The 14,873-nt window shown below is 47.4% G+C and overlaps 1 protein-coding gene across 1 annotated transcript in view; it reads right to left on the reverse strand.

The window, feature by feature from the left end:
- LOC139050504 (TNF receptor-associated factor 6-like) overlaps nt 1-14,873 on the reverse strand; it is a 50,221-nt gene that overhangs the window by 21,276 nt on the left and 14,072 nt on the right. Inside the window, exons 2-5 of the mRNA XM_070526966.1 lie at nt 13,977-14,229; nt 5,435-5,539; nt 4,337-4,498; nt 317-391 (exon numbers count right to left, since the gene is read on the reverse strand). Coding sequence (XP_070383067.1) covers nt 317-391; nt 4,337-4,498; nt 5,435-5,539; nt 13,977-14,216 — 582 coding nt within the window. The 5' untranslated portion in view covers nt 14,217-14,229. The remainder of the gene's footprint in view (nt 1-316; nt 392-4,336; nt 4,499-5,434; nt 5,540-13,976; nt 14,230-14,873) is intronic.

The raw sequence follows: 14,873 nt of genomic DNA on the forward strand, positions 1-14,873 counted from the left end.
TTTTTCAGGATAGCTGCAGAAATAAATCAGTACACTCACGGGTTGAATGCATGTCTTAAGCACTAAACAGGAACGTAAAAATTATGCATGAAGCGAGAAACTGCGACGTACCGAATTATCATTGCCGTTGAGAAACATCTCGCGATGAACAGCGCAAAATCAGGCGAAGACAAGAGAAACAGAATAAAGCGTTCTGCTTTCCGCTGTTAGTATATCCGTAGTGCATATTACCAACAAGCCAATGGTTTCAAGCATTCAAAACAAAGAAAAACAAAGAAACAAGCGAACAACGACATTCTTCATAGCTATACATCACCTCCTCGTGGGTCTTGAAATGCTTTCCGCAGTGCTCACAGGTTCCAGGACGCTGGTCACAGTTCGCTTCGTGCCTCTGAAAAAAAAAAACACACACACACACAAAGAAGGAACGAGTGAGAGAGACAAGCGGGTTGCGCTCCTCTAAGTACACTGCTTCCTTCGTATACTTGACTGTGGCGCGAAATAGATTTCGTAGCCACTTCAAGAAGGATGATACCAGATATGGCATTCCGGTTGCCTTTTCGGCTCCCAATAGGTTGGCTCCATTGTGCGCCCGGTCCACATGCGATGGCCCACGGCGCTGCCAGAAGCAGCACGCCAAATTTTTGAGGGACAATGTTGAAGGGGTGGTCTACGAGATACCCCAAGATTGTGGCAAGTCTTATGTTGGACAAACCGGGCGTTTTATTAATGACAGACGGAGGGAGCATGCTAATAGTATCGGCAAGTGACAATGCGCATCTTCCTGGGCACTGTAAAGCCTGAGGTTGTAGGCCATGCTTTGAGCAAGTATTGATTCTTGGAAAGAGTAGGGACCAAACTGCAAGGGAGTTCTTGGAACCGTCTCATATTAAAAAGAAAGGGCCTGATTGTGCAAGCGATACATCTATCCTATTGTGTTCTGCAAAGATGAGCTTTATCCGAAGTATGTTATCATGACCATGTTGTTCTATGTCACACCTTGGCTCTCTGCGTATGCGGGGAAGCTGCCCTTTCTTTCTTTACATTCATTCAGACTGTCATCCAACAGTTGGTAGTTTGGTGCTTTACTGTCTTCTTTCTTCCATCGGTTTTCACGAAATTTATTTTGCGCCACAATTAAGTTCACCTACAAAATCTATGCACTAACTTGACAAAGAAGCAGTCCTTTTGAGTACAGTGCCTTATGCTGGCGACTGGTCAATGAGTAATTCATTTTATAACAGCGAAAGAGATGGTTATGCATGTAAACAGCGTGTTGTTTTCATGCCTACAGTGGAAATTGTCAAAAGAAACACTGCAGGAAAAAAAGAAACAATGCGTTGAAAAGAAAGTGGTTTACAAAAAATGATAAAGAGAAAGAAATTGATAGGTTTGTGCGGTTATTGGTAGTATACGTAAACTGTTCATGTCCCTAAATACCGTGTGGAAGTCTAGGCGCCGCCACGCCCCCAACTTTCTGAGAGCAGCTGGCACAGACTTTAGCGCGGTCGTCGCACTCATCATGATCGTCCAGAGCCCAAAAAGACCGCGTGAGCTGAGAATGGGAATAAGTGAAATAAATTGTAAAGACGCAGCTAATTCAGTAAATGAAATGGAATGGAATGCATTAGATGTAATGTAGACAATACGGCGCTTTTACGAGTGGAAAAAGACATGGTTTCTTATCGTATAAAGGGGGCTGATCGTGGAGACAGTGCAATCTACGGTCATGTGGTTCACGTGGAGGGCATCTCCGCATCTTGCCATGGCACGCGCTTAACCGCTGCTCTGCGAACCGCTGTGAGGAAGAATAGCTCACTGGATTTAAATAATCACTTCCTGAGCGCTTCTCTTCACATAGATTTCCACGTGCCCGTTGGATCTGCATAATTTTAAAGCATTCGTAGTCTCTCTTCCCTCGGTTTTGCGGCTGCCGACGGACGCTTCCTACTGTCTCACGCGATTAGCCCCTACCGGACATTGTTCAAACGGGCTGAGGATAGAACGAAAACTGTGAGGGGTCTGGGCACCTCATTGCTTTTTCAACAATGCACAGCAGCCCCTGTCCAGGGAATGGGCTAGCAAGTACGTTCAAGAATGGCCGGTCTCTTCTTTTTTTCGAGGTGTGTGAGTGACATAGGAAATTTGCGTTTACCCTTTGACATGATTGAACGTGCAAAAATGAAAATCATACTTACCTAAGCAGCCGTCTGCAGTGCACCAGAGATTATGAGTCTCCTTTGGCAGGCCGTGAGGGAAGAGAAAATTTGCGCAAGTACCACGTCTAAATAACGCCTCATTATTTAGCAAACTTTTGCGGTGCCTCCAGGCCACAAAAGAGGCAGCGGGGATATCAAAGTTGGAATCCGGGCTCGTCATTAGGCAATTGTTTCATAGGACCGAATCACCAGCACCCATACGTTCTTTAGCCAGAACAAGCAGGACAGAAAGAATGCCATGCGTCTTTGTGCATCTAGGAAGCGTAAGACGCACCCACCTGGCAGTCAATGTGCGCATGCGTGGGCGTAAACAGTCGTCGTGGTTCTGTCATCAGTTCACCGCCTTCATATCGATGTGATAATTTCTTCGTTGCTAAGCTGTCATCAACGTACGGCCGTCTTTACTATGCCGTCACCATTGCGTTGTCGTATTGTCACTTGAAAAAGGGAGTACCAGCGAAACGCAAAAGAACGTGCACACAAGGAAAAGGTGTTAGAATTGGGCGGATGCTGGACTTTCAACTGTACTTTATTGGAATTCACATTGCGGCACATAACCTCCGACGCGTGCGCATTTTCAGCTCCTGCCAATAGATGCGTGTAGATAACACCTCGAAAGTACATTGCCGCGCGAAAACAGCCGACACATGTGTAACTTTGGGAGGAGCAGAAGTTGCGCATGCGTCCGAAGTTATGGGTGGCAGTGTGAATTCCAATAAAATACAGTTGAAAGTCCAGCATCCATCCGTGTCTAACGCCTTTTCCTTGTGTGCGCGTCCTTTGTGTTTCGCTGGTACTCCATTCTTCAAGTTCATCATGCACCAACTGGCCCAAGAGCTTGCGCTAATGCCCATCATATAGTCCTCATCACACCTTCGCGCTAATACTTTCGTCGTGTCGTCATAATCATACCGCCGTCGTATCGCTCTCGTTATTTCGTCGTCATCAAGCCAGGCTGGAGTTGCGTCGTCGTCATGTAATCAGTGTCATGCCTTCGTACCTTCTCCTCAAGCGTCGTGGTCTCTCCATCATCATCACTCCATCGTCGTCATTCCAGCTTTTTCGCAATTCTGTCCTTTAAGCGTCGCCATTCGACCAACGTCACGCGTCGTTGTCATAATTCTTGCATAGTCATTCCACTGTCACCTCGCCATCATCACGCCATCGTCGTCATTGCTTCGTCGTCATGCGTGGGATCTGGATGCTCGAGCGCCAAAATTCATGTTGGCGAGGTCTTTCCCGCTGAAGATGTGTCCAACTTGGCCATGTGCTCTATGCCTGTCGATGCTCGCTAACGAACCATCATTCTTCGCGAACTGAAACCGTCACTTAAACCGATTTCACCAACGCGGGGGGGGGGGGGGGGGGGGGGAGTTTCTTTCTCGACTACATCACAAGAACCTTTACCTCGACCTTTTCTCCCCGCATCTATTTCATATGTATCCGAGTGGGAGGATACAGAACGCCAGTAAAGGCCGACCGGAATGGTTATCCCTGCACGAAGAACCCGCGCCCGCTGGCCGTACGATGGTCAATAACCAATTTTAGCGTGGAACAGAAGAACGCAAGAGGAGGCTTGGATAACGTACAACAAATGCGCTGCCCCATACCTACATCACGCAGGGCTGCATGCTTTCATTTGTTGTTTTCCTTGAGCAATGTTTTACGGCACATGATACGCGGTGTAAAGTTCCCGAACGAAGACAACGGGAAACATCAATGACTAAACAGAAAGACAGGACAGGCGATGATTAAAAACTGTCGATTTGAAAGTCGGAGCTACGAACAATCAGTTTGCGCATAAGCGCGGCATTGCGTCCATCGAATCATTAACATTCATGACTAGAAAAAAAAGCACGAAGGAAGTACGAAGACAGTGAAGGCATAGAACAAGCGCTTTCGTATCGGCTGTTTCAACATCCTTTTGGTGATGTAATCAGTTTAACGTAACTTATAGTCCCCATTAGCGTTTTCTTTTTCTTAATGTATTCCACGAATGCAGTATCAATACCGAGTTCGAGATCTAGTTTGCCAAGCAAGGCAGTAATTGTCGAAGGTTTTTCAGTGCCAGGTATCGGGGGCTTTATTGGTGCGCTATGCAAAATAATGTGACTCACCACTTTGTCGCGGGCGTGAACATCCTCGCCACAGAAATTGCATTCCAGGTATCTCATGGGGCAGTTGTTCTTCATGTGGTCTGCTATGGTTTTGATATCCTGCAATGTTCCGCAGAGAGTGCATTCCGCTTTTCCTTTCAGGTTGCAAGTCTTGTAGTGATCCTGCAAAGTAACAGTTCATAGCGCTCGAACAAGAAAGAAAGATGGCTCCAGGAAAAAAAAAATTAATGGCAGCTTAATGGCAGGTTAGCGTTGCGTTTGAACTTCTCGGTCCGTGTTCGAATTGTACGCGGGTTCGGCTAACTAGGGTATGACTAACGTGGACGGAGGTAGGCCAAAATTTTTGGCGCCCTGAAACGCTTTCACACGCCGTGTATGGCCTGTAGTGACATCATGCAGGCGTCACTAGACAGCCCGTAAAGAGAAGGGCCCGTAAAACGAAATCAATTTTAGGTTTCAGCACTGACGTTGCTTTGCAAGTTTAAGATTTAATAGCCTGAGAAGATATAAGATAAAAGACAAGCACTGTGAATGTTATGCTTCATCAGGTATGTTTGTGGGCTGCCATTCTAAAAATTCTGGTTAATTATTTAGTTAGGAACGAACCATCTGGTATGAGCAACTTTAGGGATCGAATAATGTCGCAAGGAACCCGCATATACTGCGGCGATAAGCATATGACATATATATGCCTAAATATACGTGTAACCATTGTGTACATGTACATATTGAACATCATTTTATATACGTGACAATTAGTTTATGTGCAATTGTGCGATTTCGTTGGTCTATGTGGTTATATGTTAGTGAGTGAGGAGTCGGACACTACTTTATAAACGTGCCGCTTATACAATGCTTCGTTCTTTGTACATGTTATCGTCTTGGTGGAATTGTGCCGTGATTGTGACTCAGAGTTCGTATAGTTTCATGTTGAAACAAACTTTTTGTGAATACGGTGACCATTGGCTTGGTGGATCCCTATAATTGCTATAGTAAAAAAAGAGGAGTGGACCGTTACGACGATGTCTTGGGCGTACAACCGTAGTAACCAAAGTGGTCACGATGGTTGTTTGCAGGTAAATGAAGATGAATACTTACAAGAACGTCTCGTAGTTTGCCGTTAAAACGGCAAGTCTTGGTTCGGTTAGGACAAGCTGACGGCGCGTTCTCCAGGATGGCCCATTCTTCCACATTTTTATTCATCTGTCCGAATAAAAGTATGTTTTGCAATGTTGTTGTTTTGAAGCAGAATATAAATTTTAGCCACTTCTCTGTTAGATAGGTTGCAAATCTTGAAAGGTACCGACACTTGCCAAGGAGAACACATCATGCGATTCTAATGAAAATGAAATTACCACAATGTATAGAGACATAATTGAGCATGCTGCTCGCGGTTTATGTAGGAGTTGGAATTTTTCATTTTCACATGAGGTGGCCAAACACGGTAGGTCGTGCGTCGTTGAGGGGAAACCTTGGCGCTATAGCGGCATGCTTACCAGCGGAACAGCAGATTGCTTTAAGTAAGTCGGCTGCACCATATTTATTGCTTAAAATTGCAGCCTTCATATCATATATGCGTTTGAGCGTTGATATTTGCTTATTACGCTGACCTGTACGCTAATGTACTTGAGGCAATAGTGGCACCATTTGCCGCGACCATTCACACCGTAAAGAAAAAAGTGCTTTTTCTCCGCTCTGCCATTGCCGCTGACAGCCTGTATTTCCGATGTCACCGCAAATTAATTCGTCAACGAGGCTGCCATTCTAAACGTTACATGATAATGCACAGTTATTCATAATCATCATCATCATCATCAGCCTGGTTACGCCCACTGCAGGGCAAAGGCCTCTCCCATATTTCTCCAACAACCCCGGTCATGTACTAATTGTGGCCACGCCGTCCCTGCAAACTTCTTAATCTCATCCGCCCACCTAACTTTCTGCCGCCCCCTGCTACGCTTCCCTTCCCTTGGGATCCAGTCCGTAACAGCCGCGTTTACATGAATGCGACAGTGTCGCATCGCATCGCATTTCTAGCGCATCACATTCATGTAAACAGCAGTAATGCGCTAGAAAGGCGCATCGCATTAATGCGCCAGGCGAGGGTAGATTTACGGGCGCTAGTCGACTCTCGCGGAGCATGTAAACGCAGGATCGTCGCATTAGGAATGATGGGAAGGAATTGCCCAACAACATGGCGGCGGTCCCGGCTGCCCGCTTCGAAATGAATTTGGCGTTGCTTTTGTAAAATGCACTTCGTTCGCAGCAAATGAATGTGTAAACGGCTTTCGCTTAGTCTCAGGCCGCTTCGACGACAGGGTATTATGGATAACCTTGTGGTGTTTTCGAGATCGCTTCTCGTTTCGAACGAGGCGAAGCCTAATGAAAGAAACATTCTAGATGTCAGCGCTACCTATCGCTATAGTCGGAAAGTAGCCGCAACGACGACTAATGGCCTCCGAGATCCGAAGATCTCGCTGGCCAGCTAAAGCTGCAAAAAACGTGCACTGCTTCGCGTCCGCTACACTATAGCGTATAGCGTACGCTATAAGTTGCGTACGCTAAACTAAAACTGTCTATTTCTCCGCACTCAACCACCAACGTGCACTCGGCCCACAACCGGAAACCAGTTGCACCGGAAGTCGGTTGCACTTCACTTATACGACACCACGTGGCGCTACGTTTTTGCGAGAGTTAAGGCGCTACATGTAAACGGCGTCGCATCACCTTTCCCAAATGTGCTTGGAAATGCGATGCGCCACTGTCGCATTCATGTAAACGGGGCTAATGACCATCGGTTATCTTCCCTCCTCATTACATGCCCTGCCCATGCCCATTTCTTTTTCTTGATTTCAACTAAGATGTCATTAACTCGCGTTTGTTCCCTGACCCAATCTGCTCTTTTCTTATCCCTTAACGTTACACCTATCATTCTTCTTTCCATAGCTCGTTGCGTCGTCCTCAATTTGAGTAGAACTCTTTTCGTAAGCCTCCAGGTTTCTGCCCCGTAGGTGAGTACTGGTAAGACACTGCTGTTATATACTTCGTAATTATGTTATATACTTCATGTTATTCATAAGGCTCCTGTTTATTAAAATTTTAGTAAAGCATGCTTTATGAAGCACATTGTAAATATTGCGGGACGATGACGAAGTGTCCTGTGTGGAACGCTGCCTTTTCCTCTCTGAGAATTTGAAGCTACTTTGTGGGAGACGCCACTCCCTTACCTTGGGCGACGGACGTGGAGTCGCCTGGAAAGGTTCCTGGTCCTTCTACGTCAACAGCGACCGCACCGAGAAAGCGGTCTAGTCGCCCGAGTGACACCTACAGCGAGGACACTGTGATCTACTCAGGGACCAGTGATGAAACCTCGGATGACAGCGACTTCGTGCCCGTAGCGAAGCACAAAGCAAAGAGAAGACTCGTCAGGACGTCTCCTTCCACAAATAAGTCAACTGTGATCCCGACGCGAAAGCCATAAGGCCTCACCATTTTATATGTGCCTGTGGCTGCTAGCGACAATCTAAACCGGATAAACCGCCAAGCCACATCTGTATCGCTCGAGGCACTCGTTCCGGGTCAGATCAAAGATATAAGGATCAACGCCCGTAAGAACTTCCTCGCTATAGATGTCACAAACCGCAGCGCGCTAGACATTCTAAGCAACGTTAAGGTGCTGGATAGCATCAACGTACGCTGCTATAAACAAGACCATCATGACTCTACGGCCGGCGTTGTGTATGACGTAGATAATTCCATAAGCGATGCTGACCTGCATATACTCATCAAGCCGGCGACAGAGGGAATTGCCATATTGCAAGCCCGTCGCCTGGGAAACTCGCAGTGTGTCAAGTTAACTTTCAAAGGAGACAGCCTACCGTTGCGCGTCAAGGTCGGTCACTTCCGACACATTGTACGGCCTTTTGTGCCAAAGCCGCTTCAGTGCAGGAAATGTCAAAGGATAGGGCACGTTAGTGCGGTTTGCACAAACGCTGCCGTGTGCTCACGGTGCTCTGGGTCGCATAGCTCCGACGCCTGTCGTGCAGAAAACCAAAATTGCGCCAATTGTCAGGGCTCTCACGATGCAACTTCGAAGAATTGCCCACATGTGAAAAATGAGGCGAAAGTCTTGAGGCAAATGGTCAGGGATGGTTCCTCGCACAGGGAGGCTGCCGCTAAGGTGCGACGTCGACGTTCACGTCGCCGGAGATCTAGGAAACCCACTGCTATTGCTAAGGATGCACTGCGTCCACTGACAGTCCAGAAACTTCCGCATACAACTAGCAATAGCAGCAATGACATTCCTCAGCAGAAAGTCTCCAATATCATTGCCTCAAGCGAGGAGTAGCCGCCATTGCCATGGCTAGATCCACCAGTGGAGCGACAAGATGTAGCACGCTCATCGAATCATGCTTCACCTTCTGGCAGCAACCAAGACAACGACAAACAAGTTGTCACCATCATAAGGGCCCTTATGAACACGCTACGAGCACTACTGACTGCCATACACACTCCGGCAGCTCGAGGCGCACTTCAAATACTGGATGCCTTGTATCCGGTACTTTCCGGTCTTGAGAAGTACCATGGCTGCTCCTCTACATTCGTTCCTTAAAGAGGTCAAGGAAGCGTCTATCTTCCAATGGAATGTCAGAGGCATTAAATCGCGCATTTCGGACTTTCGTCCGTTTGTTTTTAGGAACAAATTTCCAATAATTGTCATTTGTGAACTAAACGTTGAGAGCGCCATCCGCCTATCAGGATATGAAGCTTTCATGTCTGCCACCTGTACCGACCGCAGCAAAGTCATCGTTTATATCAGATGCGATTTCACATATGTTTTACACCCAGTGGCACCTGATGACGACAATCAGTATGTGTGTTTGACTATAAAATGCAAGAACGTCGCATTCACGCTCATAGGTGCCTACATTTCACCTTCGAGTCGATTTGACAGCGCAAGATTAGGTGAAATTTTAACAGCGATACCTGGACCATGGGTTATTACCGGCGACTTCAATGCGCATCATCCGCTATGGGGAAGCTTAAAGATGGACTGTCGAGGAAGACGTGTACTATCCATCGCGTCGGACCATGAGCTCTGCTGCCTAAATGATGGCAGTCCCACCTTTCTGCGGGGATTGACATACAGCAGCTGCCTGGACTTGACTTTTGTTTCAAGATACTTCAGTGCCAGTGTGTATTGGTTCACGGACAACGAAACGCATGGTAGTGACCACGTTCCAACGTATGTTAAAATCGACGGCATACGCAAGTCACACTCTACTACAGTTCTTCATCACATCGACTGGCCTAAATACACGTTGCTCATGGAGAAGAATTTCCAAGAGATCCGGGACTGTCAGCCTGGCAACATAGAGAAGCTAATTAACGCCGCTGCTCAAGAAGCCACAAGATCTTTTAGGCCGATTCCTAAATTTTCTGAATTCGAAGCAGAATTGGAGCGGCTTCGAGCAATCCGCCGTCGCGCGGAAAGAAGGTACAGGCGCACCAAGTCCATCTACGACCTAAGGGAGGCGAGACGCATACAGAAGAAGATCCAGCGTCGGATCAACTCCCTGCAGTCTCTAAGATGGAAAACCTTCTGTGATACCCTTGATCCGCATAAACCCCCGTCACATATATGGAGAACAGTGCGTGGTCTTCGAACATCACCGCAACAACGCCACCCCTTCAAATGCCTTGCTCTCTACCAAGGTCGCAGAGAGATCGACGTAGCGGACGACTTCTGTTTCAAGGTCGCTGGTCTACCGCCATCGTTCGCTACACGTGATCCCCGTGATGTTACAATCTCGCGGGATTCTCGTATGGACAATCTGTTTTCCATCGAGGAGTTGCAGGCGGCGTCGGCAGCGTGCAGACGTTCCTCATCGCCTGGGCCTGACGGGGTGACATACGCAGCTCTTGGAAACCTCGGTCACACAGCCCGGCATGCACTTCTAGACGTGTACAATAATTCATGGCGTGAAGGAGAAGTTCCAGCTGTATGGAAGTCCCGCCGCCTTGTGCCTTTGCTCAAGCCAGGTAAATCACCCCTAGACGTGGCGTCTTATCGTCCCATTGCTCTGGCCAGTTGTCTAGGAAAGGTGATGGAGAGGATGGTGCTGACGCGTCTAGAGTGGTATCTAGAACATTACAAGTTATATCCTGACGCTATGGCAGGCTTTCGACGCAGACGCTCTTCTATGGACAACGTCATAGATCTTGTCTCGTCTGTTCAGCACGAAAAAAGCCTCAGGAGACTGTCAGCGTCGATGTTCCTGGATGTTAAAGGCGTTTATGACAACGTAACCCATCAAGCCATCCTGGACGCCTTGGGTGATGTTGGCCTAGGCGGCCTTGTTTTTCGGTGGATATCCAGCTTCTTGAAGGACAGGTCATTCTTTGTGCAAACAGAGGACGGTGCGTCATCACAACGCAACACCTACCAAGGCGTACCACAAGGCGGAGTCTTGGGTCCCACTCTATTTAACCTGGTGCTCATCGACCTGATTCATACCTTTCCGGAATCCGTCCATGTGTCGATCTATGCAGACGATATATGCATTTGGTCATCAGGAGCGACGCGTCCTCAGGTGCGCGCCAGATTTCAAAAAGCAGCCACACTAACATCAGGTTATCTTCGAGCACGAGGTCTGGAGCTGTCCTGCGAGAAGTGCTCTATAGTCGCTTTCACGCGTAAAGCAATGAAACCATACGTTATCAGAATTAATGGACAGCCAATTGCCTACGAGAAGACGCACCGCTTTCTAGGAGTGATAATAGACCGAGACCTTTCCTAGAGTCCTCATATCTCCTACCTAAAAAGGAAACTAGTCATGATAGCCCACGTGCTCAGATTTCTTGCGGGAAAGTCATGGAGTGCGTCTGTGAGTGCGATGCTCCAACTCTATAACGCACTGTTCCTCAGTCCCCTGCGCTATAGCTTACCTGTACTGGGTGGGACCGGCAAGACCAACCTCCGTGCCCTCCAATCTGTACAAGCTCAAGCTCAGCGAATTTGCTTTGGTCTTCCCAGATGTGCGTCCACGGCAGCAACAATAGCCATCGCGCATGACCACCCCATCAACACGTATCCTCAAGTCGACACTTTAAGGATGCATATCAGGCACTTCGCCCGACTTCCATCGCATCATCTCGCCTTCCTTCCTGCCGCTCGACCTCGTTCAGCGTTTAGCAAGATTATTGCCGCCAACCATGGAACTTTACCGTCAAACTTCACGCCTGCAGCACGACTATCTCAACCGCTGTGGTGCCTTCATCCACTCCAGGCTCTTCTTGTTATTCCCGGTATCAAAAGGAAAGCAGAGATGTCAACTTTTGCCCTCAAACAAACCGGGCTTTCAGTGCTACATGAACAGCACGGAGGACGCATCCTCATTTACACAGACGGTTCTGCATCCTCTAATAGTTCAGCTGGAGCAGTGGTGATTCCCACAGAGTGCGTCACCCTCAAGTTCAAGACATCTCACATTACATAATCGACGGCTGCAGAACTCGCAGCTATCCGTGCTGCTCTGGAGTTTATTGTTCAGAAATCATCACATTCATGGTCCATCTTATGTGACTCAAAGGCAGCTCTTCAGTGTCTGATGTCCCCTTTCAACCATGGACCAAATGAGCAACTAGTCGCAGACATCCGACTACTCCACCATCACGCAATCAACAAGGGACACAACATCATCTACCAGTGGATACCGGGTCACTGTGGAATTTCAAGAAATGACAGCGCGGATGACGCTGCCCGGTCGGCTCATGATGGCGCCTAGATTATACCCATACCGCTGTCAAGAACAGATGAAGCCACAAGTCTTCGCTCCCTCGCCCGCGAGCTTACACAGAATCTGTGGAACACCAGTGAATTCACGAACGCACATCTCCACAAATTGGATCCACGTCTGCAACTCCGCCTACCACCAGGGTTGCCACGAGCGGAAGCAACACTTCTGTGCCGCCTGTGGCTCGGCGTGGCATTCACGAACTCCTATTTATTCCGCATTGGAATGGCCGACAGCCCTACTTGTGACACCTGCGGCTGCGAGGAGACGATTGAACACCTCCTTTGTGACTGTCCACGTTACAAAGTGCGAAGAACAGTGCTCGTGACCGCTCTCGCAAAACTGGACAATCGCCCCTTTACAGAGGAAAAAGCTCTAGGACATTGGTCCAGACGGGCTTCGGCACTCAAGGCCTTAAGGGCTTTGTTGAAGTTTTTAAGGACATGCGAATTGTGCGACCGCCTTTGAACGTTGTAGAGCGTAGTTTCGCGTTACTGTGTGAATTTTCTTTTTTTCCTTTTTTTCCCTCTCCTTCTTCTTTCTCCTTTTATTACCTTTACCCCTTTCCCCAGCACAGTGTAGCCAGCCGGTACTTACACTGGCTAACCTCCCTGTCTTTCCTCTCCTTTGTTTCCTCCTCCCCCTTGTAAATATTGCAAGCGAAAATTATTCGATATTAGCGGTGAGCAAGGTATATATTTATTCGCAAACTATTCGAGAAATACTCAATATTGAATTTGATTCACGCACGATTCGATTCACATTCGATTCAATCTAAAAAGCTACTGTTCGCATACTCTTATAGAGCAATAAATACAATGTAAAAAATATATGCGGTAAGCATTTGTAGAATAAATACCACAACACTTATAAACAATGCAGCAATAGAGTAAAAACAACAATTCGAAACCCAACAGTAGGCGGAGAAAGGCGGGGAACTGATAAGTTTGTCATTCAGGCCAGTACTACTTCAATGATGCTCAAGTACTTTTGACAAAGTGTGCTCGATCATTTGTTCACCGTGCATGGTTCTGCAAGATTATAGATAGTTTTCACGTGACGACGTCACGGAAGCAGCCTTCGCACTTTGCCACTACGCAAACATGCCAGCGACAATGACGCCTGTGCACCCTTTCATCACGGATACATGGTTCTTGCTTTTTGACGGTGACCGACGTTCATAAATATTATCGATTTGCCTCGCCCGGTGCAAGACACGTTTGTCGTGCTGTCACTTTGATTGTTTCTGCAGCTTATCGACGTGACAGTACCCTAAATTGGTACCTACTATGACGCCAGTGCAACTCATCGATGTATGCCCCATTCCAGGGTTTGTTTCGATACTGGCCAGCTTTGTAGATAGTCTACGTCGACAGCTAGGAAGAAAGCTTCGAGCCCAAGCAATAAAACATACCAGGAACCGCCTGGAAGATGTCTCCCTGACATGACGCCGTCTCGCGTCCTCCAGATAAAGCAAAGAAAAGCATATATTATTGCTGTATTTGAATAATTTTCTTATTGCAACTTACAAAAAACAACTTCGCGTGTATTAAGCACGTAAGAAAGCGTCACTACGTTTTCTTTTGAGCAGACGACCTTCTCGCCGAGCTTCGAGGCCTTTTGCTCAGCAGCCATCTTGCTTGGACTGCAAAGCAGCCCTCATCGTTTTCGGCTCCGATCATGTCTTCGCGAAACTCTCTTGTGCCGTGTCTGTCAGAATTGCAGGCAGACCTAAAATGTCTGCCTCCAATTTAGCCGTCTATTAAGGGGAGTACGTGGAATGTTGGAACACCGCCTGACCGTTTCTAGCTGCGCCTTCTGAAAACCGCAGTGTCAGGACTCACCGAGCTTTGGGAAGCATTCCACTTGCAAATGCAGCACGTGAACTCGTTGCTGCTGTCTGTCAACACTTCGGCACACCTCAGGCAGTAGACGTGGTCCTTGCCATCCTTGAGGCCAGCCGCTGTGACACAATCGCACGTAGAGCAGGTGAGCTCCGGCTGGAGCTTCTTGGCAAATGGAACGTCGATCTCGTTCAGGAAATCCGGATGGTCCCGCAGCTTGTAGACGTTCTCGTAGGTCATCGTGAGGTGATCGCTAAAGAAAAAAAAGGATATTAGCGAAGCTGCACTCGTGAATTGGCTTTATACAGCAAACTCACCCTTCTTTCATGTTTTCATTTCAAGAAGCAACTACGCGTCCACATGCGCAACCAAATACACGAAAATCCTGTGGACTATCAGTGAACAAGCCTGATATTTAGCCCTCCCCTTACCCCCAACAGGAGAAAGGAAAACGAAAAAACAAAGAATCGCAAGAAAGCGCTGCATCGACAGAAATATTCGTCTATGTAATAATTGCGGAGACCACAGCTAAAGAATCTTAGATATTCATTAACACGCGCCGCATGTTACACCAGAGAAAATCCAAATTCGTTGGACAAATTACCATGGTTGAGGTCTTTTATAGGTAGCGCATGACATCGATGCTGAACACCAGTAAATGTGCGATAACTGCTATAATTTATTACTCCTGTTGTTTCTTTTCACAAGCTCCTTTATTAAGGCCTAGTAGCACGTGTTTCAACGGCAGAACTTAAGGCGGTATATTCATGTCCACTTGGATGTGTTCGCCGCGATCATTCGATATTGCTCTGGAATTTTGTGGAAAAAGCCAGTGGCACCGATTAGGTTCAATTTCGTGACGGCGGCAAGCGTTAAGGTAGTAATATAATTTGCGCA

This window comes from Dermacentor albipictus, chromosome 10, assembly GCF_038994185.2.
Source record: "Dermacentor albipictus isolate Rhodes 1998 colony chromosome 10, USDA_Dalb.pri_finalv2, whole genome shotgun sequence".
NCBI lineage: Eukaryota > Metazoa > Arthropoda > Arachnida > Ixodida > Ixodidae > Dermacentor > Dermacentor albipictus.